Source organism: Ictalurus furcatus, chromosome 2, assembly GCF_023375685.1.
Source record: "Ictalurus furcatus strain D&B chromosome 2, Billie_1.0, whole genome shotgun sequence".
Taxonomy (NCBI): Eukaryota; Metazoa; Chordata; class Actinopteri; order Siluriformes; family Ictaluridae; genus Ictalurus; species Ictalurus furcatus.
The window spans coordinates 534,036-542,681 of NC_071256.1; the positions used below are offsets into that span (position 1 = coordinate 534,036).

Sequence of the window (8,646 nt, forward strand, 5' to 3'; positions counted from 1 at the left end):
GTTTAAAGAACGTTGCCGATTTTCATTCCTCACCCTCGTGAAACAGGACGGTGTTTTCCGTTTAAAACCGAAAGTGTCTACCCGTTTCTCGTAAATGTGCAGATTAACTTTTTTTCTTTCGTTTTGTATCTGGAAGCGTAGCTGAGAAGCTCATGAGCGAGGTGCGCGTGCAGACGCGGTATCGTTATCGCGATTAGCACGAGCTGATGATGACATCACGTGAAGAAACCGGTGTGTGCGTGTGCTCGATTTAAAATTAATCATTTCGCTATTTTTTTTGTTACATTTCGAGACAAATAATTAGTAATAAAATAAATTTGAAATTGCGAAGCCTATAACTTGGTTTGTTGCTAGGATACGAAGCACGCGGATACCGTGTCAGCCGCGTGCTGCAGAAGAATCGTATGTGATCAGTATTATTATGATGATGATGATGATTATTATTATCCCCATCTACAAGTGACCAGAATTTGTGATTCGACATAGATATTAGCTAAATATAGACTGGATTAAAGATGAGTTCTCTGGGACGGAACGGTCTGATCGGTCTCGGTATCGGTGTCACCGTCAGTACCGGTATGATCGCGTTCCTGATCATTAAAGAGATGATGCGGAGGAGGAGCGAGCGCCGCCTACAGGTGTCCCGCAGCAGTGCGGGGTTTGCGGTGAGCAGTGCGGCTGTGGACGGGAGGATAAACCTGGAACCGGACAGCAGAGGTGAGGAGTACGGATGGGTGATACCATCAAAACAGGACCGTACTCTATCATAATACGGTTAATCACACTGTGTGTGTGTGTAGAGGTGTTAGCATCTGCGCTGAGCGGGTTAACCCCGGAGCAGCACGCTGAACTGAGGAAGTCTCTGGACGAGGTGATGATGAGCGTTTCCACTCTGCGTGGTGAAGTGGCCGAGCTGAGGAACGGCCTGGGGGACATCGCCAGCACCATCATCGAGGACATCAGGTTTGTGCACCACCTGTCAATCAAAATACATTCATCCTCATTAATCAATCAATCAATCAATAAAGCATCGAGTAGAACAGAGCGAGTGACCTTATGTAACAGTAGTGTGTGTAGTGAGTGTGTTTTAGTGTTCATGTGCACTATACAGTGTACTAGTATATTAGTCTACATTTTAAAGTGTTAGTGTGTTTTATGGATCTGTCTCTGTAGGAAGGGAGTGGAGGAGGGTCAGAGGTCACGGCGGCGACGTCACTTCCTGTCGAGGGAACGTTCCGACTCGATGAGCTCCAGCTCCATCTACTTCACTGCTAGTAACGGGATGAGCAGTCGGAGCGAGGGCGGGTACACGACACTGCCACGCCCCCTACAGTCTTCAAAAATAAATTGATGAGTTCCATTTGAACACTGCGACAGAGCTAGTGTTATTTAGTTAGCGTGTGTGTGTGTGTGTGTGTGTGTTTTGCACTCATAGATACACGACAGCTTATTCGACCGCGGAGTCTGACTACACAGACCGAGAGACGGACAGAGACGAGGACCGCGATGAGGACGATGAAGGTAACGCACACTCAGCATGTCTGTCAGTTCCGGTCACTGGGAAGGGTTTGTTGTGTCTAAACAGCTGTGACGGTGTGTGTTAGCGGTGTAGCGGTGTGGGACACACATTGTTAGAGTAACATTAGAGTAATGTAAATATGTACCGTGATCACAGACGAGGAGGAGGAGCGTAGCTGTGCTACAGTTCTGACTCTCCAGCCGGACGAGTCACAGTCTGAGCAAGACGATGTGGACGGTGATGAAGAAGCGATGATGAGGAGTCCTGAACTCGCTCTGCTGCTGAGCCAGAGTGACCTCCTACACGCCGGGGATTCTGGGAAAAAAACTGACGGATTTTACCTGTTGAGGGAGAACAAACCGCTGGTGACGGAATGATAATAATAATAACAATAATAATAATAATAATAATAATGATGGTTGTTTCATTAGAGGTTTAATAACAGAACCCTGGTGTGTGTGTGTGTGTGTGTGTGTGTGTATTCAGTACAGTGATAATGTCGAGTTTCTATGGCGACTGGCTCGAGCCTACAATGATATGTGTGAACACGCAGAGGACGAGGAAGAGAGGCAGAGCTACGCAGAGCAAGGTGAACACACACACACACACAATTCCAAAATATTAATTTACAAATTTCTAAATAAACTTTCATATCTGTGTTTTATTATTTTTACTATTATGATCAGTCGTCCTTTGACCTTTTGACCCGGTAGGTCGTGATGAGGCAGAGTCGGCGCTTCAGAGCAACGGACTAAATGCTGATTGTCATAAGTGGTGAGACACACACACACACACACACACACACACACACACACAGGTGAAAGGATGAATTTTATCCACAGATTTTTTGATGTGTGTGTGTGTGTGTGTGTGTTAGGTTTGCTGTGCTGACCGGTCAGACGTTGCAGTGTGACAGCATGCATGGTAAACTGAAGAGCAGCCACATCCTGAAGGTAGGTCTGTGTGTGTGTGTGTGTGTGCGCGTGTGTGCGTGCGTGTGTGTGTGTTCCGTTTACAGAGACAGGAGGCAGAGTTACAGATTGTGCGGTGGGCGGGGCTCTGTTTCAATTTCTTATCCTGTTCTTCAGATTCTGTCAGTTGTACACACTGTGGTATATTAAAGTTATTATTAATAAATGTGTGTGTGTGTGTGTGTTTCAGGAACACCTGGATCGTGCTTTAGCTCTCAGAGACGATGACCCGCTGTGTTTCTACCTGCTGGGCCGCTGGTGCTATGAGGTGTGTTACACTCTAACCACAGGGTTTTACTTGAGGTGCAAACACACACACACACCTTTTATACATCTGGAGGATTAAATGTGAAGCCCACTAGAGGGCAGCGCTGACACACGTCTCTCCCTCTGTAGATGAGCAGGTTGTCGTGGTTGGAGCAGAAGGCAGCAGCTGCTCTGTATGAAACTCCTCCATGTTCCTCTCTACACCACGCTTTGGAGAACTTCCTCAAGGTCACACACACACACGTTATCACACTCACAGCTTTGCATAATATCGACAACTAAAATAAATTTAACTAGATAACTGTAACCATGGAAACGATGTCTGTTGACCTGTAAACACAAACGTGGCTCAAGAGTATAGACAATGTGCTCTTTGTGTGTGTGTGTGTGTGTGTGTGTAGGCTGAGGAACTAAAACCAGGATTCTCCAGAGCAGTGAGACTCTACGTTGCCAAGGTTAATGATGATTTTTGTTTTTCCATGCCTCCCCCTCACTCTCTCTTTCACTTGCTGTTTTTCTGATTCCTTTTTCTTTCTCTTCTTCATTTTCCATCACTTTCTGCTTCTCTCTCTCACCTTTCCAACAATGTTTCTTTCCCCCTCTGTGTGATTCAGTGTCATAAGGATTTAGGGAACGAATCAGAGGCGAGGAACTGGGCACACCTGGCACTCGCTACACCCACTAACACCCACCAGGTGATGATACTCAGTTTGTTGTTGTTTATCACTATTTGTGCCTCAAAGTTTAGACCACTGAAATAATCCTAAACCTATCCACAGGAGGCGAGTATCTCTGGATTGGAGGCGGAGCTACAGGCTTTGATTGACAGCCCAGCTGAGCAGCTGTAAGGCTGTAGAGAGAGATTATTTTTCATTGCTAACCCCCCCCGCAGCACAGCATAATGGATCATTCCAAGCTCAGAGAACGTTTTAAACTTTTCAGACACTCTCGAGTGTTTTAACACGAAAACTCCGACCAAAATAACAACCCTCAGCACTGAACTCTCCGGATGTTTCCTACGTAGGCACTCTAGTTCTAAAAGGAAATGATGGCGTGATGTTATACATTCCGACCTTCGAGCACTTAAAGAGAAGAACTTTATTAAAGCTGCTGTTCAGAACGTGGAGCATGTGGATTTATCTCTTATTATTTAACACCTTTTACTCTGATCGGCTGTGTTTTATTTACAAGATAACAAAGCTATTTATTTCACGTGTAACTTATAAACCCCTCACGTGTGTGAGACGTGTGTTCTTAACATGTTTGGTGCTGGAGTGTAAAGAAACATGAAGGAAATAAAGTCAAGCTGAGCCTGATCTTATCTTTGTTTCTTTTCCATATTACTTTTTGCAGCTATTTGTAATGTTACACTAATCAAGTTTATAAAAGGAGGCATGGCCTGTGTATCAATTGAAGTAAAGGAGGTGTGCCCTCTGTAGCCGTCAATCCCAGTGAAGGGAGGTGTGGCCTCTGTAGCAGTCAATGCCGGTGAAGGGAGGTGTGGCCTCTATACCCCTCCTGCAATGGATCATGTTCCACTGATGTCTGTTTTAAACGTGTGAAAAACGTTAAACAGACATTATTCTGTCTTGGAAAAAAACATGTCCTGATGACCAACAATAAAACATTTAATACTTTTATGTACAGAAAGAATAATTACAGTACAGAGACAAATCAGAAAATGATACAATACAAACAGAAAAAAAGAACTTAAGTGTAGTATTTTATCCTTTCATCAAGAAAAACAAAAAAAGTCAACTGAAACACACAGGTGTTTAGTGCTCAGCCTGCACCTGCAGGTGGCACTGTTCCTGCCTCCTCTCGCACTCTCACACACCCCCCCCATCAACAGCTTCTTCAGTCTGAGAAGAACGTGCGTGTGTACGAGTGCATCCATCACCGTGTTCCAGTTATTGTCCGTCTCTCACGTGAACACACCATGTGTGTTTTTTCAGTCTTTAGCGTCTCCTACTCCGTCTGCGTTGATGGCGAACATGGCCTCCGCCTCAGGTAAGCAGGGAGAGTCGTAAATTTTACAGATCCGAGTTTCACCACGGCCCTTCCTCAAATACAACCTGAGGGACAAGAGATCAGTGTGAGAGGGTTTATGTGGCCTATGTAGTGAATAGGGCGCATCGTTTGGGACACACGCACAGTGGACTGATGATGATTCTTACCTGGTAGTGGAGGCATGTGCCATGATGTTCCCTCCAATTGGCTTTTTAGGATCTGCGGAAAACATGGCCGCCCCGTCCACCTGCGCTACGACCTGATTGGTGATGACAACAGCGACGCCAAACTACCAAAAAAAAAAAACCAACAAAACCTCAAAACTCCAAGTAGAAGCTCAGTAAATACCGGACGATTTAAAACATCAGTAAATTGATCAATTCTAATCGTGAATGAGTGAAGCACCTCGTCAGCAAGACGCAGCAGCATGCGGAGGAAGCGTCCCAAATGACACTGACGGGCCGAGAGCTCGCCTCTTCCGGAATAATCCGTCCTGTACAGCGCAGTGGCACTGTCCACTATCAGCAAAGCATACCTGTGTGTGTGTGTGTGTGTGAGAAAGAAAGGGGGAACGCTGGTCATCTAGTAAAAATTAGAACTCATACAAATCCTTATACAAGTGTGTATTAGCGTTGTGTGTGTGTGTGTGTGTGTGTGTGTGTGCGTGTGCGCGCGCGTTACCTAGACTCGGCCATCATAGCTGAAGCCTGATAGAGCAGCTGAGTCTGATGATCCGTGTTGAAAGCTCGAGCGTAAGCCACATTATCTAAAACATCACTGCCGACGAGTCCGTACCTGAAACACACACACACCAGATTTTGAGCTGTTTCTTGTGAACAGAGCAGTGTATAGTGGATGACTGTAGTGTATACTAGAGTATAGTGTAGCGTGTGTGTGACCTCTCTGCCACAGCGAGCAGTCTCTCAGGTCTGAAGGTGCCCTCGGTGTCGATGTACATGGCCTTCCCTTCTCCCCCACCCTGATCGATGGGAAGCTGACACGTCACCGCCAGCGTGTGGCACAGCTGAGTCTTTCCTGTACGGAACTCCCCGAACATCTCCGTGATGGAACCCGTCTCGATACCACCTACACACACACACACACACACACACACACACATAATATGGTTCAATTCAGCCCTATGTGTTTGCGCGGGCACGTGTGTGTTTCTCTCCTCACCCTGCAGCAGTTTGTCGAGCTCTTTGGAGCCGGTGGAGATCTGGATGATCTCGGCTCTGCGCTGGTGAAACTCCGTTGCCGTGGTGAACCCCATCGGAACCAGTTTAGCTGCCTCACCCTGTACAACACACACACACACACACACCCCTGTACATGACTGAATACTACTGCTAGAGAACACACACACAGAGAAAGAGAAAGAGAGACCATCAAACATGAGAGATGGCTGAAGAAAGAGACAGCCAGTCATGAGGAGAGACAGATGGACATAGGTAGAGAGAGAGTTTGAAAGAGAGAGAGACAGTTTACATGTAGATCACAGAGAGACAGTCTGAGTGAGAGACAGTCGTAGAGATAGCGAGAGAGAGTTTGAGAAAGAACGTTACAGAGAGAGAGACAGTTTACATGTAGATCAACAGAGAGACAGTCTGAGTGAGAGACAGTCGTAGAGATAGCGAGAGAGAGTTTGAGAAAGAACGTTACAGAGAGAGAGAGAGAGAGAGAGAGAGAGAGACAGTTTACATGTAGATCAACAGAGAGACAGTCTGAGTGAGAGACAGTCGTAGAGATAGCGAGAGAGAGTTTGAGAAAGAACGTTACAGAGAGAGAGAGAGAGAGACAGTTGAAGACGGAGAGACAGAAAATAATACAGTTAAGGAGAGAGAGAGAGTGAGAGAGTGTAGTAGAGACGGATAGAAAGAGAGAGACATTGTAGAGCCGGGCGGGGGAGAGTGAAGGCTATAGGGAGAGAGAGTTGAAGGAGAGAGAGTTTCTAGGCAGGTTGAGAGACAGTCACAGATACAGACAGAGTGAGATTTATTTTCACTCCTCACCAGGATCTTGTCAGCTTTGGCTTCACTGATGCCCTTAATGTTCAGCAGCTCTTTTTTAGGAGCGTACGCTACGGCCTCTATGGTGTGGAACCCTGCATCCTCCAGCTTCTTCAGATCACTCGCACTGATACCACACTGCTGTACTCACACACACACACACACACACACACACACACACACACACACAGGTTCAACCACAAGCTTCAGTGTGCAGTGGAACTTGTTTCTCTGTTCATAACAACAACATGAGAACTCTGTGTGTGTTTCGTGTATTGAGTGTTAGTGTATTAATCGTGATGGAGCGTGTACACGAAGTTCTCGTACCTCGAGGCGGGTCAGAGGCTGTGGGCCGAAGCTTTCGTCCTCTTCGACATTGGCCTCGACCTCCACTCGACTCATGCTCATCGCCATCTTCACCACCTGTTCCATCACACACACAGTTTACACTTACATACACATTTAATACAAATTCACAAAAAAAAAGTCTGTCTGTATCTAACTTTTACATACATACATACATACATACATACATACATACACACACACACACATTTACATATACATACATATATATACATACACATTATATATATATATATATATATATATATATATATATACACATACACATACACACACACACACACACACATACATACACATTATATATACATATAAAATGACAGGCAGTTATATATGACCATATAAAACATAATATTGTGTTAATGTAAAGTTGTATAAAAGAAAATGGCAGCTAGAACTAACGGCCGTATCCCAAATTGCTCAGCATTAGACAAAGAGTACACTATGTAGGGCACGAACGCCATTGTTTCTGCACCCTATGTAGTGCACTTATATAGGAAGTACGTAGGCATTTGGCATTCGGTCCATGTTTACACAATTTCTACAATTCACCGCACTCTTTTTTTAACATTAGCTGTTTATCTACTACTACTACTACTACTACTACTACTACTACTATTAATAATAATAATAATTTTATGATTTGCTAGTTACATAATCACTGCTAACAGCTAACACAAACAAACAAGCTGTTGTTGTTGTTAACTAAACTAAGTCCCCCGCGACATTAAAACTGGTTTGTCATCAGAAAATTACATAGCAATATAAAAGTTTAATGCGTCATTCATTTTACTCTTTAATCCTGCAGACAGGTTCTACAACAGGGGAAAACAATAAATAATAAGAGAATCAAAACAGGACCACTCTCACCTCCTCCAAAACAAGTCGAGCTGAAGATGAACTTTCCCGCTCGACAGAAGACGTCCGCATACGTAGACACGCAGCAGCTGCAGACGTCATGACGCAAACACGTAACGCACGCGACCTCCGCCTATCTGGCTAGCTAGCTAAACATTTTCACCGCCATTACACAATAAAACAGATGAGATTTAAAGAACTGATGTCATTTTATGTATTAAAGGCAAAACAAACACATTTATTCACGTTTAAGGCCAGAAAAGTACATACTTTTTTTTTTTTAAATAAATATTTCCCACCAATAACGTTGATACTATAACAGTATGCAAAACGAAAGGGCTAATTAATTATACATCTTCACTATTATGCACTAAACAGGTGTTTCAAAATCTCTACAAATTGAAATATACTCTACAGCCAAAAGTATGTGCACCCCTGGCCATCATACCCATCCCTGCTGAAAACAAACAAGCAAAAGAAACCATCACAGAAATTCTAATGGTTTCCACTACAAATACCATTAAAAACCATCATCTAACTATTAAAACCATTATCATTACCAGTCCTTAATGATATCCACTAGACATAACATACCACCAATAGAAGGCAACAAATTACCAGTAGAGACCCACAGGGACTATTACAC

General features: G+C 44.3%; 2 protein-coding genes across 2 annotated transcripts; one reads left to right on the plus strand and one right to left on the minus strand.

Moving 5' to 3' along the window:
* The first annotated feature begins 29 nt into the window (after positions 1–29).
* On the plus strand, positions 30–4,073 carry rmdn3 (regulator of microtubule dynamics 3). The gene is made up of 13 exons (XM_053641400.1): positions 30–717; positions 801–963; positions 1,174–1,305; positions 1,436–1,521; positions 1,676–1,884; positions 2,006–2,108; positions 2,233–2,293; positions 2,397–2,472; positions 2,681–2,758; positions 2,887–2,985; positions 3,159–3,212; positions 3,372–3,452; positions 3,537–4,073. The coding sequence occupies exons 1-13, from the start codon at positions 516–518 to the stop codon at positions 3,603–3,605; spliced, it is 1,413 nt and encodes a 470-aa protein (XP_053497375.1). The 5' UTR covers positions 30–515; the 3' UTR covers positions 3,606–4,073.
* A 294-nt stretch (positions 4,074–4,367) lies between these two features.
* rad51 (RAD51 recombinase) lies at positions 4,368–8,038 on the minus strand. Its single transcript, XM_053641462.1, has 9 exons — positions 8,013–8,038; positions 7,104–7,199; positions 6,780–6,917; positions 5,947–6,064; positions 5,667–5,853; positions 5,449–5,562; positions 5,173–5,302; positions 4,935–5,056; positions 4,368–4,832 (listed from the first exon to the last, which is right to left on the minus strand). The coding sequence occupies exons 2-9, from the start codon at positions 7,188–7,190 to the stop codon at positions 4,709–4,711; spliced, it is 1,020 nt and encodes a 339-aa protein (XP_053497437.1). The 5' UTR covers positions 7,191–7,199; positions 8,013–8,038; the 3' UTR covers positions 4,368–4,708.
* Positions 8,039–8,646: the final 608 nt, after the last annotated feature.

What these genes read in the sequence shown, in the direction of transcription:
- rad51 (XM_053641462.1), bottom strand. Translation starts at nt 7,190, where the DNA reads ATGGCGATGAGCATGAGTCGAGTGGAGGTCGAGGCCAATGTCGAAGAG. An exon ending in AGCCTCTGACCCGCCTCGAG is followed by an intron (nt 6,918 to 7,103) that starts GTACGAGAACTT and finishes GTGTGAGTACAG; the next exon opens with CAGTGTGGTATCAGTGCGAG. An exon ending in GCACATGCCTCCACTACCAG is followed by an intron (nt 4,833 to 4,934) that starts GTAAGAATCATC and finishes CTTGTCCCTCAG; the next exon opens with GTTGTATTTGAGGAAGGGCC.
- rmdn3 (XM_053641400.1), top strand. Translation starts at nt 516, where the DNA reads ATGAGTTCTCTGGGACGGAACGGTCTGATCGGTCTCGGTATCGGTGTC. An exon ending in AGCAGTCGGAGCGAGGGCGG is followed by an intron (nt 1,306 to 1,435) that starts GTACACGACACT and finishes TTGCACTCATAG; the next exon opens with ATACACGACAGCTTATTCGA. An exon ending in AGAGCAGCCACATCCTGAAG is followed by an intron (nt 2,473 to 2,680) that starts GTAGGTCTGTGT and finishes TGTGTGTTTCAG; the next exon opens with GAACACCTGGATCGTGCTTT.